The sequence below is a fragment of the Solea solea genome, chromosome 8, assembly GCF_958295425.1.
Source record: "Solea solea chromosome 8, fSolSol10.1, whole genome shotgun sequence".
Taxonomy (NCBI): Eukaryota; Metazoa; Chordata; class Actinopteri; order Pleuronectiformes; family Soleidae; genus Solea; species Solea solea.
The window spans coordinates 29,386,887-29,410,865 of NC_081141.1; the positions used below are offsets into that span (position 1 = coordinate 29,386,887).

The following is a 23,979-nucleotide window of genomic DNA, read 5'->3' on the forward strand; positions in this document are numbered from 1 at the left end:
TAGTGACAGCAGTGAGAAGAAAATCAAAGCGGACGCGAACGTTCCTGAAAAACGCGTTTAATTCGTTACTAACAACTAAGGGTTACTTCATAAAAGTACGTTTAGTTTCTAGTCTATTTACTATTTAAGTTGTTGTATTATTTATTTATTTTAAAGCACCACTGTTGCGTTGTTAGAGGACGGCCGACAATGCTAACGAAGAAGCTAAAGAGTTAGCTGTCAGTTAGCCGCGGTGCTAACGAAGAGCTAGTGTTTAAAATAATAATAAAAGTGTCGCTGTCGTGGTGTTAAAATGGCGCGGAGCTTGTTCCGGAGCGGGTGTGTGGTCCGGGTCGTTCACACGCTGCTGACCTGGGTCATCACCCTCATCCTGTTCCTACACGACACCGGTAAGTGCGACTGAAACCTGGGAAAGGCTTCGAGCTGAGGACGGAGGACAGGAGACACGAAATACACTGAAATAGACACGAGTACTAAATACGAGTAACTAAAATACACGTTTACTTCACCAAAATACACGTCTTCACGTCGTTTTCTGATATAAAATGTTTTAGAAGTAAAGGTATTAAAAAGTGTCAAACCTGTAAATGATGATGTTCTCAGGTGTCTTGTTTTTGTCCACAAACTTAAAATGATTCTTTCGCGTTTATGAATTATACAAAGTAGAAAAATATTCACATTTTAAGAAGCTGAAAAATCAAAGAAACTAGTAAATATTCACATTTAAGAAGCTGAAAAATCAAAGAAACTAGTAAATATTCACATTTAAGAAGCTGAAAATCCAAGAAACTAGTAAATATTCACATTTAAGAAGCTGAAAAATCAAAGAAACTAGTAAATATTCACATTTAAGAAGCTGAAATATCAAAGAAACTAGTAAATATTCACATTTAAGAAGATGAAAAATCACACAAACATGTTCTGAATATTATATATATTAAAAAAACACCATAATCAGTGAATGAACTGGCAAAGTTGTTCACTTTTATTTTATACAATGATGTAAGAGGATAACATACACTGATCAGATGCAGCATTAGAACAGATGAATGGTTTTAATATTATGACTGGTCACTGTAATCACCAAAATGACGTTCATAAGGAATACATGCATGAAAAGGTTTGTTAAACTTAAACTTTTAAATGAAAACAGAGACTTGTAAAAAATAAAAAAAACTTAAAACAAAGCTAATTTTTTCACGACATTGATTTGCAAATGATCTTCATTCTTTAAATTCTACAATCTGTCATTATTTGACACCAGGATTATGGGATTATTATTTTTTTTAACAAAGAAAACACATGATGCATTAGTTTTTACAGGCTGAGTAGAACTGGTGAAAGGTTTATTTTCCTGGTGTGAATGTTAATCTCACAGTTTGTTGTCGTGTGTTTGTGCAGATCTGCGTAAGTGTGAGGAGCGAGGAGAGCTGCTGCTGCCGCTGCTCTTCTTCTTCCTCGTGGTTCTGTCGCTCCTCTTGTACTTTGCAGTTTCTTTAATGGATCCAGGTTTTATCCTCACCGACTCTGTCAAGGTCAAATTAAACTAAAACACTAAGAATCATCTGTACATGTATTTCTGGTGGAGCAGTTTATGATTTAAATGAAGGGATTCGCTGATGTGATATGAATGTGTTTGTGTCTCAGGGAGGTCAGGGGTCAGAGGAGGAAATGGAATCAATGATTCCGCAGACTTCGACTCCTCGGCTGCGTCGTTGTGGATACTGCTTCCTACAGGTAAGAACCATGAGTGATGAGCCAAACTAATAAATCAGTATCTGTCAAAGCTCTCTGTCCATTGTTTTCTTTCTAGTTTGGTCCAGAAAATGTCTGAAAATATTGATCAGTGTTTGTCAAATGTCTCAAATGTCTTGTTTTTGTCCACAAACCAAAGTGATTGAGTTTTAATGGTTCCTTTGTTTTATGGAGCAAAGAAACCAGAACATTTAAGAAGCTGAAACTTATCAATGGACAAAACATTTCCACTTTGACAAACACCGGTTTATAAAATATAATAGATTTTATTTCAACAACTGATTATGAAAATAATGCTTCGTTTTAGTTGAAGTAGTTGGCGATTCATTCAGTTCTGGATTAACACTCCATTCATTGCTGCAGCCAAACATTTCTCCTCATGTCTTGATCTGTCTTTGTTTCCTGCAGCAGCCAATGAGAGCGAAGCACTGTCAGACGTGCGGTCACTGCGTGCGTCGCTTCGACCACCACTGCCCGTGGTTGGAGAACTGTATCGGAGAGCGGAACCATCGCTGGTTCACCGTCTTCCTGCTGGTGCAGCTGCTCACTCTGCTGTGGGCTCTTCACATCACGCTGTACGTCTGCACACACAGTCTCTTTCATCCGTCCCTTCTTTCCAGAAAATGATGATGTTTCTCAAAGGTCTTGATGATTCAGTTTGATTTCTTTGTTTCATGGAGCAAAGAAAAGCACTCACGCCAAGTAATGATATTGATTAAAGATGGAGTGATGTTTGCAGTCTTAGCCGTATCACACACACACACACACACACACACGCACCTTTATCAGGAGCAGAAACGCTGCGTCGCAGCCTCAGAGTGTTTTCCTGTGACACTTATCTTCACATCGTAGGAGCTTTTTTTAGAGTCTTTTCTGTTTACGTGAGATAAAGTTAAGACGTGAGTGGAAACGCCACAAAAAACAACAACTGCAGAGAATAAATAAAAACACCTGATATCATTTTGAATTAGGAAACAAATAACCTCCAAGAGATGTTTGCTAAATGAAATGAAACTTAATCTTCAGTGCTTGTTATTTCAAACACACAAATCTACAAATACAACAAATCACCCACAACAACACCTTGACCTTATCTTGTCTCTTCTTGGTCCATTAAGGTCTTCGTCTTGTCTTAGTTTTAAATCCTGGTATTATTATAGGTATTTCAGGTCTCCGCCCCTGAAAGTCTTGGTCTTATCTTGGTCTCTTAAAGTCTTGAAGACTTGGTGTACAAGCTTCAGTCTCACCATGAGATAAAGACGTGAAAATGTGACGTAGATATCGTAGACTTAAACTGACGTGGGTTTTTATTTCACATCAGCGTCATGTGATCAGCGTCATGTGATCAGCGTCATGTGATCGTCAGCACTGACACGTTCACGTTTGACTCCCTCAGCTCTGGAGTGTTACCCGGCGCCTCGTGGGAGCAGTGGCTCCGCGTGAACTGCGTGCTGCTGGCGACGCTGGTCCTGGTGGGCGTGTCCTCGGCGGTGACGGCGGTGCTGCTCGGCTGCCACCTCTACCTGGCCTCCATCAACTGCACCACGTGGGAGTTCATGGCCCGCCACCGCGTCTCCTACCTGAAGAACTGCGGCGACGAGGAGAACCCGTTTGACCGCGGTGTCGCCTGCAACCTCTGGGACTTCTTTTGCATGTGCAGGACGGTGGTGTGGGAGGGGCTTTACCGGAGGAACGCCATGACGTCACAGCCCGGTGAAGATCACTGACACTGACACTTTTTTAAACTCTATTTGTACGCTTTGTATTTATTGACAATGAGACATTAAAACACTTCTGATACACAGTTATGTACATGTATGTGGTTATAGAACACGCCCACACACACATACTCACTCACTCACTCACTCACTCACTCACTCACTCACTCACTCAGCAGCAGGAACATAAAGTGCTACAGCAGCTAAACAGAGCAGGTCATGTGATCACTGTCCTGCTCACTGACATGAATGAATGAATGAACATGTGTTTTTCAAATCTGTGACTTTACAGCTTCAGGACAGACTACACACACACACACACACACTCTGATGATTTTCACTCAAACATATAAATCCATGATCAAAGTATCTGAGGATGAATTAAGTCGTGGATCAATGATCAGACTTGACCTGATATTCACTCATCAATAATAATCAGTTCAGTTCAGTCATACTGCAGGTCCACACATGTTCTTCATCTTCATCTCCTCATCAATAAATATCATCATCATCATCAGTGTCAGACTGAAGAAGAGAAAACATTTAAGTTTTCCAGAAGTGAAATATTGATTTGTTATAAGTTGCTCTTTAAAGATTTTCCTCCACAGATCTCATGTCACACACACACACACACACACACACACACACACACACACACACACACACACACATACTCTATAGTTGTTGTAAATGTATATATCAGCTTCATCCTCTTCATCACAGAATATAATAATAGTCATAATAATGATTCTCTAAAGTCTCTGTTATGGCTGTTCTAATAGTTTTTCTATGGCTTCTCTTACATACAGGTTACAGGGCGTCGCCATGGCAACATGCACTCTTACCTAACCCTAAACACACACACACACACGCACACATGTGGACAACACACATGAAACATTTCCACAAAAGTGTGTGAGCTCGTCTCGTTTGATTGGGCAAGGCAGTGGGCAGAGCCTGTCACAGTGATGCATAGATAAATAAATAAAGGGAAAGATTATTAAAAACATTATAAAAGTCAGTGTATTTGCAGTAAACAGGAAGCTGCAGGAGGAAAAAATCAATATTTATATTAAATTAAATTAAACGTGTTAAACACAGAAGTGATGACTTATATTGATCAGATTTCCCTTCATGCGTTTATTTCTTTATTTCTACCAAATCATTTTTTATTTGATTCATTTACAGAGTCAAATATTATTAATAAAGTCTTACAAAGTAAATGAAAACACATTTTCATTCATTTAATGCACTTTGCCAATTCTTTTGTTCATTTGTTTAAGTTTTAGTTCAAATATAATGTGAGTTGTTGTTTAAACTTATTTAAAACTTGATTGTTTTAATTTTGACAGATTATTGTTGTAAAATCATGACTCGGCAAACTTTTTTTTCCATTTGTTTTTTTCTGTAATTTATAAAATGAGGATATTTGGGTTATTTTCATCAATAATACACTGATTTATTTGAATATCTTTTAAATCCCAGGTCAGAATATAATTTTGTGTTAAAATGGTGGTGTGATGACGTCCTGGAGCTTCCTGTTTGAGCCTCATCATTGATCTGAAACAGCAGCAGCAGAGAAGAAGATAAACGGCTACAATCACATCAGCGTCTCTGCTCCTAACAAACAAACAAACACACAAACAAACAAACAAACAAACAAACACACGTTTCCTGATCAACATGTTTGTCAGAGTCGTTTCCGTCACTAAACTTCAGTTTAAATGTTTATGATGGGATGAGTTTTTCAGAGTTGGAAGCATGTTGTTTATCAGCTGCACAATTACCCACAATCCCCCGTTTCCCCTGTGAAACTGTGTCACCTGCTGGCCCCGCCCTTCAGGTCGTAGACTTTGAGGAGGAAGTCACAAAAGTCGTCTTTGACTCGATGTTCGTGATTCGTTCTGTGTCACTTTATGAAAACATGAAGTTCAGAGGCGTGGCCTGTAGCCGGGCTCCTATTGGACGATACCAGCTGTCAATCGCACTGGTGTCCACTCACTTCCTCTAAATGTGAACATAATTTACTAAACTGAAACAAAAGAATCAACAGATTATTTTATCATTTAGTCTCTCCTCGTCTCTGTCTCTCCTCATCTCTGTCTCTGGTTCATACGCAGCTTCCTGTGTGAAGACGAGGGCGGGGACACGGGCCGGAGACATTTGTCCTTCTCCACATGACGACGTGATCCAACACTAAAGTGTAATCTGAAGGTTTGTTAATCAATGCTAACGATTAAATACCTGATTAGATAATAACAGAAAGTGGCTGGTTGGTTGTTGGTTGTTAGTTGGTTGTTTCTTGGTTGTTTCTTGGTTGTTTCTTGGTTGTTGGTTGGTTGGTTGGGTGGTTGGTTGGTTGGTTGGTTGTTGGTTGGTTGGTTGGGTGGGTGGTTGTTAGTTGGTTGTTTCTTGGTTGTTGGTTGGTTGGGTGGGTGGGTGGGTGGTTGGTTGGTTGGTTGGTTGGTTGGTCACGCTTGTTTACCTGTCGACAATCGTCTGTTTCAGTGTGGTGGCGTCGCCGCCGTCGTGTCATCCGTGCAGTGCACAGAAGTCAAAGTCGGCGAACGCCTCCTGCTGTTGGGCGGAGAGAATGCAGGGTTTGCAGGGCGGCGACAGGATCGGCTTCAGACACGTGAACTCGCTGTCAAAGTTGCTGACGTCGACGGACTCTGCGATGGACGGGAGAAACGGCGGCGTGACTTTCTTGGCGAGCAGAGCTTCCCAGTCGATCGTCTACGAGACAGAGGAGTAAACTTTGTCTTTTTCACGCAGAAACGATGAAAAGATGAAGAAAACAACAGAAATAAATCAACAATCACCTCAAAGAATTTCTCTCCTTTCACCTCGTTAGCGTCTCGTTCTCCAGCTCCGAGTCTTTTCAGAGGATTTCTCTTCAGCAGCTGCAGACGAGGCATCGATTATCAGGTTTAAAGGAACTGGGAGTGAATATAAAGACGGACTGACGAGGAAAACCAGATTATATCCACGTCTGCATCTCACTGTTAGACAGGAAACCACTCACTCTCCCACACCATCAGTCTTGGTCTTTTCTTAGTCACTTAAGAGTCTTGGTTTTGGGCTCAGCCTCTAAAGGTCTTGATCTTGTCTATGTCCCTTAAAGTCTTGGTCTTGGTTTTGGCCCCTAAAAGTCTTTGTCTCAGCCCCTAACATTCTTGGTCCATTAAAGTCTTGGTCTTGTCTTAGTTTTTGGTCCCAAGATTTTAAGGTCTCCGTCCCTAAAAGTCTTGATCTTGTATTGGTGTTGGTCTCTCACTCTCCCACACCAAAGTCCAGAGAGAAAATCAGTGATTTTAGCTGCTGCTCCTCTGCTGCCTCGTGTGGTCACTTTGTGTCACTGACGTCAATCTGAACGTTGGATTTCTGTCACTGAAGAGACAAAATAAGACGTTTGAACTCAGTGATAGAGGCAGCAGTGTGTGTGTGTGTGTGTGCGCTGTGATGATAAAATCACTGATTGTCTCTGTGGACTTTGGTGTGGGAGAGTGAATGGTTTAACAAAGTGACACTGATTTCTGTTTTAAAGTGTGTTCTGTGGGAACAGACAGAGGTCAGAGGTCGTTACCTTCTGGATGATGGCGACAGCGTCAGGAGGAAGAGCAGGAGGATACTGCACGTCGTCGTTGACAATGCTGTCGAACACTTCCTCCTCGTCGTCGCCAGGAAACGGAGACTTCACAGGAGGAAAGACAAACATGAGTCCACAATAATTCAGGTATTCTGAAGGTTAAAGGGGACATATTATGCAAAATCAACTTTTTTAATCATTTTAATACTTATATTTGGGACTCTGGAGGCCCTACCAGTCACCAAAGTGTGGAAAAAGAATACTCAGTCATGTTTTCATGGTCCCCCTTAGTGTAAGTACAGGCGATAAAACACACCATGTTGAATTCCCTGCGCTTATGACGGCAGCATGCGCATTTCACCGCAAATGTTACCACCCACCAGTAAGTTTACCTCGAGAGCTCCACCATAGCTCCACCCTTAGCTCCACCCTTAGCTTCACCAGAGCTCCACCATAGCTTCACCTTGTCCCTGCGAGAGTGCAGGCGAGGGAGGAAGAGCGGTATTATGTCAACGCGGAGGGACAAGTGTGCTGTTGGTGGCTGCACAGTGGAGCACAGTGTTTTACACAAACTTCCAGCCTCAGAGGATTTTATATATGAAGCTAATGTGCTGGATAAAGTCAGCAAACGTGTGTTCGTGTGTTCGCACCACTTCACATCAGTGGTATTTAGTCAGCGACCGTATTTCACCGACGTACAAACACACACATTTTTAAGAAAAGGTCAACTAGAGGTCAGCGGTGCTGTCCCTAAGTGTTTTTAACTGATTTACAGTTGGTCAGTGTTCGGCTCGATCCTTGTGTCGGACGTCTCTTCCTGTGACGACACTCTCGCTGCCATGTTGATATTGTCAGAGAACTAGTGGAGGGAGGAGGAGAGGAATGAGGGGAGGGAACAGGAGCTGAGCGAGTGAGCGCAGTAACAAGGACAAATCAGAAACACCCTGGAAGAAGTGGGCGTGTGTTTGCCTGTGTCTCATTGGCATGTAAAGGGAGCGTTCTGAAAGGGGCGGGTTTAGCAGGGTTATTGAACTGCTACGGTGCTTCATCCTTATGGTATTTTGACCAAAGCATAGCGTCACAGACATGTTCATTAGGACACCAGGGAACTATTTTAACTTGGAGAAATAGGGTATAATATGTCCCCTTTAAGGGCCGAAACCAAGACTTAAAGTCTTCAAGGGACTGAGACCAAGATAAGACTTGTTCCCAAGACTTGGTCTCTGCCCCTGAAAGTCTGGGACCAAGATTTTACTGGACCAATACAAGACCAAGAATGTTAGGGGCTGAGACCAAGACTAAGACTTTAAGGAACCAAGACAAGATCAAGACCTTTAGGAGCTGAGAACACGACTTAAAGGGACCAAGACAAACACCAAGAATAGACCAAGTCTTTTAGGGACCAAGACAAAGGTCAAAACCAAGACAAAGACTTAAAGCCTTCAAGGGACTGAAGCCAAGATAAGACCAATACTTTCAGGGGCTGAGACCTGAAGGTCTTGGGACCAAGAAAATTCAAGACTGATTTTCTCTATGACTTTGGTGTGGGACAGTGAGTGGTTTACAAACTTCCGTCTCACAGTGGACATGATCATGTGATGTAGACATCGTAGACTTGAACTGTATTTTGTTAAATGGATCAAATCAAATCCGGTTCCTCACTTCGCCCACGAGCATCTCATAGATGAGGACGCCCATCCCCCACCAGTCCACAGCCCGGGTGTAGTTGTCATCGGTCAGAACCTCAGGGGCCAGAAACTCTGGAGTCCCGCAGAAGGTCGAGGTTCGATCCCCGTAACCCATTCCTGTCAAAACCAAGACCAGATGGAGGCTCGTCACGTTTGTCCCTCTTCAGAGTCCAAGTGAGTCATTTCAAACACATGATTTCATCTGTGAGAGTCAAATCAATCACCTTCTTTACAAAGTCCAAAGTCTGTGATCTTCACAAAACCGTCTGCGTCCATCAGCAGGTTGTCCAGCTTCAGGTCTCTGAGGACAGACAGAGACAGCGTCTTTGACTCTGATAAAAACATGGTCTCAGCGTGGTCGAGCGTGCTCTCACTCACCGATAGATGATTTTATTCAGGTGAAGGAACTCTAATCCCAGCACGACGCACGCCGAGTAAAACCTGTGAACAACAGCAGACACAGCTGAGGAGACGGTGAGTCACCTGAGAGACTCTCTGAGTACAGACCTGGTCTGGGCCTCGCTGAACACGTGGTTGTGGATGTGGATCATGAGGTCACCGCCTGGTAAATACTCCATGACGAAGCAGACGTGGTCGCTGGTCTGGAAGCAGCCGTGCAGGTTGACCAGGAACGGGTGTCGGGACGCGTTGATCATCTCAAAGATCCTCTTCTCGCTCATGAGACTGTGGATTAACGCTCAGATTAACGCTCAGATGAACTGTTTTCATCTGGTTTTACTGATACATGTAAAGTTTTAGCTCTTCTGAAGAACATTAGTCAGTTTAAGTCTACGACATCTTCATGATCACGTCTTTATTTCACTGTTACACTCAAGCTTGTAATCCACTCACTCTCCCACACCAAAGCCCACAGAGAAAATCAGTGATTTTAACATCACACACACACACACACACACACACACACACTGCTGCCTCCATCACTGAGTTCAAATGTCTGATTTTGTCACTTCAGTGTTTGAAATCCAACGTTCAGATTGACCAGTGACACAGAGTGACCACACGAGGCAGCAGAGGAGCAGCAGCTAAAATCACTGATTCTCTCTCTGAGCTTTGGTGTGTGTGTGTGTGTGTGTTTTACAAACTTCAGTTTACACGAGGAAGAGTCTGTCTCACAGTGAGATGTAGACGTAGAGATCGTAGACTTAACTGATGTAGGTTTTATCTAATTGAGTCTTTTGTTTTGTGACTAAAATCAGTTTTTCCTTGTGTCTCTGCTGATGTTTTCACTGAGTCTCCTGCTGCTCCTGCTGTGTCAGTCTCCCTGGTCCCCCTGGTCTCCCTTGTCCCCCTGGTCTCCCTGGTCCACCTGGTCTCGCTGGTCTTGCTGGTCTCCCTGGTCCCCCTGATCCCCCTGGTCTCCCTTGTCCCCCTGGTCTCCCTGGTCCCTGGTCTCCCTGGTCCACCTGGTCTCGCTGGTCTCGCTGGTCTCCCTGGTCTTGCTGGTCTCGCTGGTCTCGCTGGTCTCCCTGGTCTTGCTGGTCTCCCTGGTCTTGCTGGTCTATCTGGTCCCCCTGTGTGCAGGTGCAGTGTTGATTTGAGTCTGAATGAACTGACCCACACACACCTGTCCACTTCATCACGAGTCACGATGTCTCGTTTCTTCAAAGCCTTGATGGCGTAAAGTTTCCCCGTCTTCTTAAACTCGGCCAGCAGGACCTGGACGGAGAAAAGAGTCCCAGCTGACCATGAGGAGGAGAAGGAGGAGGAGGAGGAAGCTCTTAATGAAAGTAAGTTACCTTCCCAAAGTGACCTCTGCCCAGAACTGAGATGTATTTGAAATCTTCCACGTGCGTCCTGATGCAAAACACAACAAAGAAAATATAAGCTTTTATTTCCACTTGAACAAAATCACATGTTAATATTTCTGTGTGTAAATTTACTTGAGCGCAGAAACCGGCTGATCTTCACTTCTCTCTGTGTTGATGGACGACTGAAAACAGAGGAAACATCGCGGTTATTTTCTCTGGATTCACTGCAATTAAAAAAGCAATATTATTTATATAATCTGTGAAAACTAAACACTGGTTAAATTAAATTAAATTAAATTAAATGGATCTTGAGAGGTTTTCTGGATTCAAGATGTACGGTTTTAACAGATAATAATGATGTTTATTATTCTGTAATCTGAAACCGTTTAGAGATTATTTTTTTAATTGAAGTGTTTATTGTGAAATTATTGCAGGAGAAAATAAAAGACGTGGGATCCCTGCAGCAGTGTATTTTATCTTAAAGGTTGCTTGACTGAAAATAAAAGCTCTAAAATATGAAAATATAAGTAAAGCAAAGTTAGTTTTAACCTTGTAAAATGATGGAATATAAAATCATTCATAAAACAGTTATTCAGCCTCATTAGTTTGTGTTTAAACACAGAAAGGCAGGATTTATTCATCCTCTCTGACCTGTTCCTGTTGTTGTTGTTGTTGCTGTTGTTGTTGTTGTTGCTGTTGTTGTTGCTGTTGTTGTTGTTGTTGCTGCTCTTGTTGCAGTTGCAGCAGTGCAGGCACAGAGGAGGGCGTGTCATCTGTCACCATGATGGTGGGTGGCGGCTCGTCTCTGTCTGTGAGGCTGGTGGGCGGAGCCTGTTCCTCAGTGACGTCAGTGAGTCTGATGACGGGCGTGTCCCTGCCGTGTGTTCAGACACAATCATATATTCATGCTGTAAATATAGCACTCTACACCACTGGTTCTCAAACTGGGGGTCAGGCCCCTCGAGAAGGTCATAACAACAATCTGTGAGGTCATGAGGTGAGTAAGGTTAAAAACGTCCTGCACCAAACCTCAGAGAGAAAATCACTGATTTTAACATCACACACACACCAAACCTCAGAGAGAAAATCACTGATTTTAACATCACACACACACCAAACCTGACCACTAGGTGCTCACCAAAGTAAACGATTTACAAACTTTAAACATTTTCAAAGGCTTGTGTATATCTGGAGGTCAGAAGGTCAGGTGACCTCTGACCTTGGCAGTGCAGTGGCGATGTGCGACTCCTTCTCCGTGGCTCGCTGTGTGATGTTGGTGGAAAGGTCAGGGGTCGTGCACAGGGTGGAGCTGAACGTGGTGAAGGAGGTGTAGCGAGGGAGGATGTTCATCATCAGGTGACCCCAGGTGGCAAAGTTCATGTTCATCTGAGCAGCTCTGAGGAAGTTCTTCCCTGTGACACACACACACACTGCAGTCACACACACACACACACTGACAGTGACGCAGATCAGCTGATCGTACCTCGTTCTTTAGTGAAGATGCAGCGCTGACGTCTCAGTTTGGGCTGACGCTCCACAACCGTGTCAACAAACCCAAGCTGTGGAACCCAGAGGAGACAAGGGTGTTTCATCTTTAATCTGAGTCCATGATCAGATTACATCAGATTAGATTTAGGTCAATAAAACATGTTTCAGTCTATAAGGACCAACACCAAAGGTTTGAGGGACCAATACTGACCAAGACCAAAACTTAAAGGGACTAAGACAAGACCAAGACTTTTAGGGACCGAGACATGACCAAGACATTTAGGGGCTGAGACCAAGACCAAGACTTTTTTTCTTGGTCTTGGTTTTCTCTGGTCCTCTTCACAAACTTTAGTTTCTTTAAGACTTAAACTGACATAGATTTTATGAGTCTGGTTCAGCGTACCTTGGCGTAGAGGAGACCCTGTGGCTCCAGACTCAGACCCTGGTTCTGGTTCTGGTTCTGTTTGTCCATCATCTCTTCCAGTCGCAGGAACTTGACAGCACACATCTCTCTCCTGTCCCTCCAGAAGACTCCCACCTCCAGCTCTCGAGACTGTCCAGAGACATCACCAGAGAAAGAAAGTTCGTCCTCCCATCCCATAATACACAGTGATGTCCATTTAACTCTTTATATTCAGTGTTTAATAATATTCCCATATGTCGCTCTCTGTGATTAGCGTCCTGTTGCCATGGAAACCACTGTTTCTGAAGAATAATACAAATCTGAGCTGAATGTTTGTGTGCACGTGTGAGGGCGACACCTGCTGGTAGCACACACAACTACAACCATCACAACAGAAACTACCTGTAATATTTCATTCATTCACTTTTTACAATATTAATGTTCATTCAAAAAATAGAATCTCACAAGAAATATGCATTTTAGATACAGTATTTATGATATTTAGATAATCAGTATTATTATTTAATTATATATATTATATAATTATTAATAAATCAGTGTTTATGTATTACTGTGTGTCTTATAGCCTGTGTTAAAAATAATGTAATTATAATAATAATAATGTTTTGGATTGTAAACAGTTGGATTTATATCAGATGCAACGGAACCAAAATGAAGAATAAATAAGACTGAACTTGTATTTTTAATAAAATACAAATATGCATTGTATACATTTATATATGATATTAGCTTTTCATTTATTACATTTATACTTATTAATGTGTCTTATAGCCTGTTAGATTTTCATTATCCTTTTTCTTCTATTTATAACGTTTATGTCAGTTTTCAGAAATCTCGACTAAAATGTTCTTTTATATCTTTCTAATATTTATTTATTGACTTCACATTTCATACCAGGGTCACACGGTGGTGTAGTGGTTAGCACTCTCGCCTTGCAGCGAGAAGACCCAGTTGGAACAAGGGCCCTTCTGCATGGAGTTTGCATGTTCTCCCCGTGTGTGCATGGGTTCTCTCCGGGTTCTCCGGCTTCCTCCCACAGTCCAAAAACATGCAATGTGGGGATTAGGTAAATTGGACACTCCAAATTGACCATAGGAGTGAGTGTGAGAGTGCCTATCACCGCCTATCGCCCGATGGAGCTGAGATTGGCACAGCCCGCGACCCTCTGGTGGAGGATAAAGCGGTAGATGATGACTGACTGACTGACAAATTATACCAGTAAAGGAAAAAGTTGCCCTCTGTAATTTCTGCTAAAAAATAAAAAAAATAAATTAGTAAAATGTGAAATAATTGTGTTTTTTTTATTTATTTTATTCAGATGTAACAACAACAGAATGAAAATGAAGAATCATTAGACTGAACTTTAACTAACAAACTTTTTTTTATATCAGGAATAAATGAAATAATGACGACGGGGGGCGCTGTCAACGTTCATTCCTCTTCTTCTTCAGCTGTTTTATGTCTGACTCCAGATTCTTGTTCTTCACATGTGATCTCTGTCACGTCCTCTCTTGTCTTCATCTTCTCCTCCGTACCGTCCTCTCTTGTCTTCATCTTCTCCTCCGTCCCGTCCTCTCTTGTCCTCATCTTCTCCTCCGTCACGTCCTCTCTTGTCCTCATCTTCTCCTCCGTCACGTCCTCTCGTGTCCTCATCTTCTCCTTGTCCTTGGCCTGCAGCGGTGTCCTGCTCAGCTCCACAGAGTCCTGAAGACTGGTCGTCTCTCTCCAGTCTCTCCTTCTCCATGAGGAGCAGAGCAGCCTTCAGCTCTGAGGTCTCTCGCTGGTGCTCCTCCAGAAGCCTGGACTTCTCCTGCTCCCACTGACGTCTGGACTCCTCCAGAAGGGCCTGGGCCAGCGCAGCGGTCAGTCTGGAGGTCTCCTTCTTTGTCTTCTGCCGCTCGGCACTGACACGTTTCTCCAGTTCTTGGAGCTTCTGCTCAGCTGACTCAGGGCTCTGAGAGATGATGTCCTGATGAGGAGGAGGTGGGCTCTCCTCTGTGGTCAGCACTGTCTGGTTCTCTGGTTCATCAGGTGCTGCAGGTTCTGGTTCTGCTGGAGGTGATCTCCTCTTGGTGATTTTCATGTGGATCCAGTTCTTGACTGTGTTTGGTTTGGTCACAGTCATCTTCTCCATTAACTCTGTCTCTGTGTCCACAGGTGTGTTCAGAGTGGCTGGTTTCCTCATAATCCTGGTCCTGAGGATTCTCTGCAGCCCTTGGGGCTCCTGTGGATCATCAGTGACGTCGGAGGGGAGCGTCCACGTCTTCCTCTTCCTCACCCAGAAGTTTGGACGGCACTTGTTTTGCTCCATGTTGAATATTTGGAGGATTTACAGCAGAGGATTGAAGCGTGAGTGTGAAACTGATTCTTCTGATCTTAATTTACCTTTACAGGACTGTGATGTCTTCAAAGACATTCAAGAGACACAATGACTCGTCAAAGCCACACAAACACAAAGTCATCACAGGACAACACAACTGCTGCTCTTCTCTGTGTAACGGTAGAATAGCACCGCCTAGTGGTGCAGTTCCGAGTAGAGATTTACGTGCAGAGACGGAAGTTTGCTCTGTTTACATTAGCATGCTAGCAGGCCGCTCGTGTACAGCAGAGGCTGTAACTACACTGATGAAAGTAGAACACTAATATTATTATAACTAATATTATAAAAATATTATCTTGTAGTAGATAAATTGGGACGAACAACCGACGCGGAGTCGCTGACGTCATTAAAACGGCGCCATGTTAAATATTCCGATAAACTAGCTGTTAGCTACGCGGCTAATTAGCATCATCACTGCTAAACCATGTGAGTTTGTTGGACTGTACACAATAATAATCATTATTATTATTATTATTGCTATAATAACAATAGTAATAATAGTAGTAGTAGTTGTTGTTATGTGTGTGCGTGTGGTTTCACTTAAATGAATGTTCCATAAAACAAAGAATTCATTGAAACTGAATCATTTTAGTTTGTGGACAAAAAAAAGACATTTGAGAACATCATCATTTCCAGGTTTGACAAACACTGTTTTTATGAACCAAACAAGTACTGGATTAATCGATGATGAAAATAATTGTTAGTTGCAGCTCTATTTTGATAATCGATTAGATCAGTTTGAGTGATTTTTTAAAGTTCTTCAATCTTTCAGCTTCTTAAATGTGAATATGTTCTGGTTTCTTTGCTCCATAAAACAAAGAAATCCTTCAAACTGAATCATTTAAGAACATCATGATGAGAGTCAGAGTCTCCTGCTGTGTGAATGTGAACTGTAATCTCTGACCGACCAGGTGAGTGGACTCACCCGCTCCAGCTGAATAAAGAACACCTGGTCCCAGCTCTGTCTGCTGACCGCTGCCCACCGAGTCCGGCCGACCAGCCTGCCGTCCAGCCTGAGCACAGCAGCGACCTCTGCTGTCAGGAAGAGACACAACAACATGAGACTGGACAAACACCAGTTTGTAACGCAGGTCTGGTTCTTACAGAGGGTTTGAGAGTGTGGTTGTAAAAGGTTATACATAAAATCTAAGTCAACTCAAGTCTACGATCTCGTGTGTGTGTGATGTTAAAATCACTGATTTTCTCTCTGGACTTTGGTGTGGGAGAGTGAGTGGTTTACAAACTTCAGTGTAACAGTGAGATAAAGACGTGAACATGTGACGTAGATTTTATGATGTGATTCTTTTCACATGTCACATGTGTGTAACACACATACAGTAAGAACTTTAATAACATTAATCCCTCTGTGTCTTCATTAGCAAACATGTGACTACTAAAACTAAAACTGAAATTCTTCAAAAGATTAAAAAACTCACCTTGATGTCCATCTGTCCTGTGAGCAGCTGGTGGACTGTCCTTTGTTGGACATTTGTCCTGCGCTGTGTCTGACAGTAAGTCCTCACATCCCAGAAGCCGGACTTCAAGTTTACCTTTAACAAAAAAATACACCTGTGTTCACACGCCTCACAATTTGAATCTTTGACTTAAAAAGTCAAATGACTTTTACTGTAAAGCATCAAACTAACATTATGGTTTGACTATGAAACCATTTCACCTCAGTGACTCTGTGTGTGTGTGTGTGTGTGTGTGTGTGTGTGAGATATTCTTTCATTTCTCTGTGAAGCAGAAAATCATCCCAAGTGTTTTTTAAATCACTCGCTGTCAACAGAGCAACTCCAGGGTTTGTTACATCATCAAAGAGCTGGTGCAGGGAGAGACTGGTTTACAGCTTAACTGTCCAGATTACACGTGATGATCCACTGGCAGAGGTCTGCATACGGCACAACATCACCACACACCAGTGACACAATGAGTCGCTTTCATTTGAAGGCAAAGCTTTGAATCTGTATTTCCTGTGATTTAGTCTGATGACACAACATTTAAACACACGGTTATTTAAAAATGTAAAAAGCTGTCCGTGAAATGATTTGGTTCAGATGTTTTGTGGTTTGTGACTGAGCTGTGAGCGCCCCCTGCTGCTAAGAACCAGCCTCTTAACAAAAGACTCACCTCATAAAATCTCCATCAGCTTAAGTTTAGATGTCTTAAGACCACGTTCACGTCTTTATCTCACTGTCACACAGACTTTTCCAACAGGAAACTGAAGTTTATAAACCACTCACTCTCCCACACCAAAGCCCATAGACCCAATCAGGGTTTTAACATCACACACACACACACACACCAAAGCCCATAGACCCAATCAGGGTTTTAACATCACACACACGCGCACATACACGCACACGCACACACACACACGCACCAAAGCCCATAGACCCAATCAGTGATTTTAACATCTCACACACACACACACACACCAAAGCCCATAGACCTAATCAGTGATTTTAACATCACACACACACACACACACACCAAAGCCCATAGACCCAATCAGTGATTTTAACATCACACACACACACACACACACACACATACACACACACCAAAGCCCATAGACCCAATCAGTGATTTTAACATCACACACACACACACACACACCAAAGCCCATAGACCCAATCAGTGATTTTAACATCACACACACACACACACACCAAAGCCCATAGACCTATTCAGTGATTTTAACATCACACACGCACACACACAGGAGTTCAAATGTCTGATTTTGTAGATTCGACTTAATATTTAATTTAGACTTAACTCAGTGACACAAAGTGACCACACGAGGCAGCAGAAGACCAGCAGCTCCTGTTTTCTCTATGTGGTTTGGTGTGGGAGAGTGAGTGAGACAAAGACCAAGACTTTAAGGAACTAAGAGCAAGCCAAGTCTTTTAGGGACAGAGACAAAGGTCAAGATCAACACTTCAAGTCTTCAAGGGACTGAGACCAAGATACGACCAAGACTTTCAGGGGACGAGACCTGAAAGTCTAGGGACCAAAAACTAAGAAAAGACCAAGACTGATTTTCTCTATTGTGTGTGTGTGTGTGTTGTTACCAGTTAAGGATGCAGGTCTCATGGAGAAGGTGGACAGAGGACACTCAGGTCTGTTGATCTGGGTGGTCAAGGGTTCCTCTGAAGGGTCGGCGCCCCCTGCTGGCGGCTGCTGCTGCTGCTGTGGAGGCTCTGTGTGGCTCGTGTCTTTCAGACGTTTGTCAAGCGACAGGCGCAGGAGGTCCAGTTTCTGGGAGGAGTCGAGCACTCGTGACTGAGCCTGAAGGTCAAACGTGACAAAGACAAGTGGATCTGAATCTGTATGAAATAACAAATAAACATCCTGAGATGATGAAGGTGATGGAGTCCACTAACCTCGGTCAGTGCCTTCTGGTCCAGGGAGGAGATTCCCTCCAGCTGCTTGACCACATCTTTGGCCAACACCAGAGCGTCCGTCTCTCTCTGGACGTGGTGCTGCAGCTCTGCCAGACGAGCGCCAGCAGGACTGATGCTCACCGGAGGAACCTCTGAAGAAGGTGAGGGAGAGTGAGGAGATGAGAGGATGAGAGGATGAGAGGATGAGGAAAAAGAAAGATTGGGGCAGTGCATGGCCTGCTGTGTTCAGTTATGAATCACTCATTTATTTTGTATGGAGCTGTGTTGTCATTTATGTTAAACTTTGAGGAAGAGGAAGAAACAAGGGTTCAGTTTATGTTGAAATGTTGTGTAAATAAATAATGACTGTGCTGCTGCTGCTGTTACTGTTACTGCTGCTAATGTTACTGCTGCTGCTGTTACTGTTACTGCTGCTACTGTTACTGCTGCTGCTGTTCCTGTACTGCTGCTGCTGTTCCTGTGACTGCTGCTGCTGTTACTGCTGCTGCTGCTGTTACTGTGACTGCTGCTGCTGTTACTGCTGCTACTGTTACTGCTGCTGCTGTTACTGTTACTGTGACTGCTGCTTCTGTGACTGCTGCTGCTGTTACTGCTGCTACTGTTACTGCTGCTGCTTGGACACAAATAAAAACATGATGTAAAGCATCATGTGACTGAGTTTGTGTTGATGGATTTTTCATCTGTGTGTGAACACGATGTGAACAAGATGTGAACAAGATGTGAACACGATCCATGTCCTCGTTCATCATCACTGACGTTTTTTCCTCAGACACTTGGACACACGGTGAATTCAACATCACCACTTCACTACGTCACAGAGAATCACTGAGAGGAAAGGAGGTCAGGAGTCATGGAGAGGAAACATGAGCCGAGGAAACAAGGTGTCCAGTTACTGCCACTCTCCTGTTTCCTACACTCTCACTCTCATAGACAGGAAACTGCTGCTGCTGTTACTGTTACTCCTGCTACTGTTACTGCTGCTGCTGTTACTGTTGCTGTTACTGTTACTGCTGCTGCTACTGTTACTGCTGCTGCTGCTACTGTTACTGCTGCTGTTACTGCTGCTGCTGTTACTGCTGCTACTGTTACTGCTGCTGCTGTTACTGCTGCTACTGTTACTGCTGCTGTTACTGTGACTGCTGCTGCTGTTACTGCTGCTGTTACTGCTACTGCTATTACAGCTACTGCTATTACAGCTGCTGCTGCTGAAGTTACTGCTGCTGCTGCTGTTACTGCTGTTACTGTTACTGTTGCTGCTGCTGCTATTACTGCTGCTGCTGTTAATGCTGCTGCTACTGTTACTGCTGCTGCTGTTACTGCTGCTGCTGTTACTGTGACTGCTGCTGCTGTTACTGCTGCTACTGTTACTGCTGCTGCTACTGTTACTGCTGCTGCTATTACTGCTGCTGCTGTTACTGTGACTGCTGCTGCTGTTACTGCTGCTACTGTTACTGCTGCTGCTACTGTTACTGCTGCTGCTATTACTGCTGCTGCTGTTACTGCTGCTGCTACTGTTACTGCTGCTGCTGTTACTGCTGCTGCTGTTACTGTGACTGCTGCTGCTGTTACTGCTGCTACTGTTACTGCTGCTGCTACTGTTACTGCTGCTGCTGTTACTGCTGCTGCTGTTACTGTGACTGCTGCTGCTGTTACTGCTGCTACTGTTACTGCTGCTGCTACTGTTACTGCTGCTGCTATTACTGCTGCTGCTGTTACTGCTGCTGATGATGTTACTGCTGCTGCTGTTACTACTGCTGCTGCTACTGCTGCTGCTGCTGTTGTTACTTCTGCTGCGGTTACTGCTGCTGCTGTTGCTGCTGTTACTGCTGCTGCTGCTGTTACTGCTGCTGCTGCTGCTGCTGCTGCTGTTACTGCTGCTGCTGCTGCACACGTGAGTTTAAATGAACAACAACATTGTCTGGGTGCAGTTTAGATTTAAATGCTGTCTATTATTAATGCTGCCAGAGTGCTTTCACTCTGTGGATTAAAGAAAATAACAGAACTATGAGGACAGATATTTCTGCTGTAACACGGTGTCTTTAAAACAACAACCTCTGTGAATCACAGGCTAACTCATGATGCACGAGACCAATAATGATGATATCTAATGAAAACACTGTAGTGACAGTCTGTGTTACATCTCTTAAATTAGAAGAACAGATGATGAGGTTTCAGCCCCCTGCTCTGCTGCTGTATACACACAACGCTCCCTCAGTCAGGTCAAATGTATCGGAGTTTCTGGCCATTTGATTGTTGTATTAAACATCACTTAAAGGGTCATTTATACTCTTAGAGTTAGTTTATTTAGGAGAATAATTGTGACTTTGACTTCTTCATCAGTAACAATCCTCAGTCTGCGTACTGCAGCTTTAAATAAGTACATATGAGGAAGACGTGAGGACACGGGGGTCTGACCTCTGTTAGTGGAGCTGTTGTTGTCTCCACCTCCATCACCATCACCTCCGCTGCTGCTGCTGCTGCTGCTGCTGCTGCTGCTGCTGCTGCTGCTGCTGCTGCCTCCAGCCTGAGCCACTTTGATAATCTGCAGTCGGATCAGCTCGATCTTGGAGCGACTGTCCTGCAGCATCTGCTGAGCTGTGGACAACATCTGATCCTGGATAACGACATCATCATCATCATCATCATCATCATCATCACCACCACACTTCTGTTACCTGACAGCTCATGTGACGCACACACACAACAACAACAGCACACAGTTTACCATGACGAGCAGAGGAGATCACCAGTGACACTTCAGCCCCATGTGGAGGGAGTGAGGGAGTGAGTGAGTGAGTGAGTATGACTGTGCACTTCACTCACCTCACAGTGATGCTGTGGCTCTGTGCTGAATAAGGACTAATCTGTCATTCTCTGTGGAGGAGGGGCTTCTCAGGTAACGCCTCTCCACCTTCACTATCCTTGACAACACAACAAGTCCTCCGGTGTCCTGCTGCGTCCTCTGACACTCACTTACGCTGATGTCTCTCCTCTCTTGTCTCTGTCAGCTGCTACATCCTGAGACCTGGACGACACAGACACCGCTGCTGCTGCTGCTGCTGCTGCTGCTGCTGCTGCTCTGTTTGTGTTTGCCTCCCTGCAGCCTCTCTCCTCTGCAACATCTCCTTCACGCTGCATCCTCGTCCTCCTCTGTAAGCAAATCCCTCCTCCTCCTCCTCCTCCTCCTCCTCCTCCTCCTCCTCCTCTCTGTGTCTCTTTAAAGGGGGTTTCTCTCTGCAGACACACTTCCTTTCCAGTGCCAGCGCTGCTGCTGCTGCTGCTGCTGCTGCTGCTGCTCTGACTGCACTGATTGCCTGCTCAGGGCTCAGCATTGGCCACTGCGTGACCACATGTCCCCGTGCTGTCACTGGCCAAAAATCCTGTCTTTGGGACGAGGCAGAGAGCGACCAGTCTGTTAATCTGAAGAGACACTAAAAACAAACATGGACACAAGTCAACATACATGTTTATGCAGAGGGTGGAGATTAGAACAGATTAGATTAGATTAGATCAGATGAGATAAAAACTTTATTAATCCTCTCAGGAAGTTCCCTAATGTGAGGTCTCATCCACACAGAAGCAGCTCCAGCTTTCATGGAAAATAAATTAATGAATCTAAAACTTGTTTGAGGTTAAAATATTGTTTATTTCTTTCCAGAAAAAAATCAATTATTCACTTATTTATTTACTTTAAACATTCATTTTCATTTAGGCACACTGCAGTGCACACACACAGTGTTTATTGGTGACACAAATGGCAAAATAAATAGATATTTAAAGAAATATTCTAAGTAGATCTTTTTAACGTTGATCTACAGTTGGACGTTGTTGGCTTTGATTCTTGTGTCCGACCAGTGATGGGAATAAACGGCGTTACTTTTTTCAGTAACGAGTAATCTCATGAATTACTCTTTCAATCATGGTAACACTGTTACCGTTCCTGACAAAAAATGCTGCGCGTTACTTTAATTATTAGCTGATTGAAGCTGTTTTCATCAGACCAACTAGATCTGGAAACCTCTAAACCGAGGGCCCACGAGACAACCGCCTAAGTGATGATGATTGGCTGAGGTAGAGTCAAATTTCAAAAGCTGGATTTTTTTGTCTTTTTTTTGTTACTACTTTACTACAGAGAGTAAATGTGTTATTCGATCATCAGGCAGTGGATCTGAGAGACACGTCTCACTCACACAACAACAGTGGGAGAAACGTCAAAAGTCACTTCCTTCAATAAAATAAAATAAAAGCGCTGCACTGCTCTTTACTGTGTTTCAGTCAAGGTTTATGAGTCAAAGATCTGAAAAAACTGCTCATAAAACTTGTTATAATTGACAGGAACACTTTGTGTATCTTCGTGTATCCACTGTCTGATGATCAAATAACACATTTATCTCTGGACATTAGTAAAAAACCAACAACTATATTTTCTGGGTGAAAGTGGTTAGACTCACTTTGTCCCACAGCAACATTAAAATAGTTAAGATTTGTCTTTCCGTTCATTTACTGTATTAATTGTCCATTTCATTATAATATTCAGATTTATCATAAATGATTGAACATGCACATGGTTTTAAGTGCTGTTAAACAGGGGGTGGAGGTGGAGCATTTAAAATGTACTTAAAAGTCACACAATAGTTACTTTTATCATTTGTAACGCAGTAACTAATTCAGTTACTTTTTGGGGAGAAGTAACTGTGACTAATTATTTTGTTAAAGCAGTACCTCTCAAATAGTGGGGCAGAGGCAAGGCAGGACAACTCTTACAGTGGCTTATACAGATAAATAAATAAATATTAGCAGGTTCAATTCTAATAATTGAGAACCACTGTAAAGGTAACATTTCCAACACTGGTGACAGTCTCTGACCAGTCTCTGACATTTTACTATCAGCTCAGTTGAACCTCAGTAAAAAAGCACCAGGGACCAGATTCTATCACTGATACAGAAGAAGAGTCGTGCTGGATCTGTGTGGTGGAAAAGCTCTGGCTTCCCCCCCAATCAAATTCAGCTCCGTGCCCCATAAAGGCTAGGGTCCCTGGGTCAAACTGTGAATAATTCTTTTAAAGACTCTCAACTTTAACTGACATTCAGCATCTTTTTCTATTGTTTTGTGATCATTATTATTATTGTTATTTTTATTGCAAGTGCGCAAGTGCGCGAGTCGGTCCAGCAGAAGCTTGGCCTCAATAAACATAATGTGTTTTTTTGCCCTGAAATATTTTCAATATGACACGTAAGGTATTTAAAATGCACGATTCGAGCTTTGTTTGGTTTTAGTGTGGGTTTTAGGCGCAGAAACAGCGGTAAATGGGCTGATTTGAGCGGAGCAGTGAGACCTACTTTGAGAGGCGGAGCTCTATCGTCTGTGCCTCATTCGCCGAGGCGCGTTCGTAATGAAAGGAGCGCGTGAGCGGCGGCGGCGGTGGCGGTGACTTCCTCGCTCCTCAGCAGCAGCAGCAGCAGCAGCACCTACATTGTGTGGAAAGCGGCAGCAGCACGTTGTTTGCTTCTCCACGCTGAACTTTACGCCGAACTAACGTTCTCCTGTACGGGGAGAAACCACATCCACAGCTACGAGCGACTCCCGCGGACGCCTGTAAGTTAACCCAGCCCGAGAAAACATGTCGGCCTCGGCGGCAAAAGTGAGTAAAAAGGAGCTGAACTCGAACCATGACGGAGCGGACGAAACCTCCGGTAAGTGGGGGGGGTAATGGCGGCCTCCTGTTCACCGCCATTTTCACTTTCTTCTCGCACAGCATTT

At 43.5% G+C, this 23,979-nt stretch overlaps 3 protein-coding genes across 11 annotated transcripts in view; 2 read left to right on the forward strand and 1 right to left on the reverse strand.

Moving 5' to 3' along the window:
* LOC131464065 (palmitoyltransferase ZDHHC12-B-like) lies at window positions 1–23,912 on the forward strand. 7 transcript variants are annotated; one of them, XM_058636337.1, is made up of 14 exons: window positions 1–389; window positions 1,402–1,535; window positions 1,648–1,737; window positions 2,164–2,330; window positions 3,152–3,468; window positions 5,594–5,687; window positions 5,982–8,924; window positions 9,030–10,292; window positions 10,425–14,780; window positions 15,723–15,902; window positions 17,889–18,358; window positions 18,988–19,099; window positions 20,559–21,114; window positions 21,227–23,912. In XM_058636337.1, the coding sequence occupies exons 1-6, from the start codon at window positions 293–295 to the stop codon at window positions 5,671–5,673; spliced, it is 885 nt and encodes a 294-aa protein (XP_058492320.1). In that variant the 5' UTR covers window positions 1–292; the 3' UTR covers window positions 5,674–5,687; window positions 5,982–8,924; window positions 9,030–10,292; window positions 10,425–14,780; window positions 15,723–15,902; window positions 17,889–18,358; window positions 18,988–19,099; window positions 20,559–21,114; window positions 21,227–23,912. The 7 variants fall into 7 exon arrangements, with proteins under 7 accessions (XP_058492320.1, XP_058492315.1, XP_058492319.1 ...); XM_058636332.1 differs by having other exon boundaries at window positions 10,425–12,814; window positions 13,329–14,780; window positions 20,559–23,912; XM_058636336.1 differs by having other exon boundaries at window positions 10,425–12,589; window positions 12,685–14,780; window positions 20,559–23,912.
* LOC131464062 (serine/threonine-protein kinase N2-like) lies at window positions 5,003–21,019 on the reverse strand. 3 transcript variants are annotated; one of them, XM_058636326.1, is made up of 20 exons: window positions 20,944–21,019; window positions 20,634–20,832; window positions 18,198–18,349; window positions 17,886–18,102; window positions 16,248–16,361; window positions 15,737–15,843; window positions 12,411–12,560; window positions 12,003–12,078; window positions 11,739–11,931; window positions 11,171–11,393; window positions 10,652–10,701; window positions 10,508–10,565; window positions 10,336–10,427; window positions 9,258–9,434; window positions 9,129–9,191; window positions 8,975–9,051; window positions 8,725–8,867; window positions 7,060–7,167; window positions 6,296–6,376; window positions 5,003–6,209 (listed from the first exon to the last, which is right to left on the reverse strand). In XM_058636326.1, exons 1-20 carry the CDS (start codon window positions 20,944–20,946, stop codon window positions 6,006–6,008), a joined length of 2,487 nt encoding a protein of 828 aa, XP_058492309.1. In that variant the 5' UTR covers window positions 20,947–21,019; the 3' UTR covers window positions 5,003–6,005. The 3 variants fall into 3 exon arrangements, with proteins under 3 accessions (XP_058492309.1, XP_058492308.1, XP_058492310.1); XM_058636325.1 differs by having other exon boundaries at window positions 15,737–15,846; XM_058636327.1 differs by lacking the exons at window positions 5,003–6,209; window positions 6,296–6,376 and adding an exon at window positions 6,728–6,863 and having other exon boundaries at window positions 15,737–15,846.
* Window positions 23,771–23,979, forward strand: part of LOC131464066 (protein SET-like) — a 4,720-nt gene continuing 4,511 nt past the window's right edge. Inside the window, exon 1 of the mRNA XM_058636338.1 lies at window positions 23,771–23,912. Coding sequence (XP_058492321.1) covers window positions 23,840–23,912 — 73 coding nt within the window. The 5' untranslated portion in view covers window positions 23,771–23,839. The remainder of the gene's footprint in view (window positions 23,913–23,979) is intronic.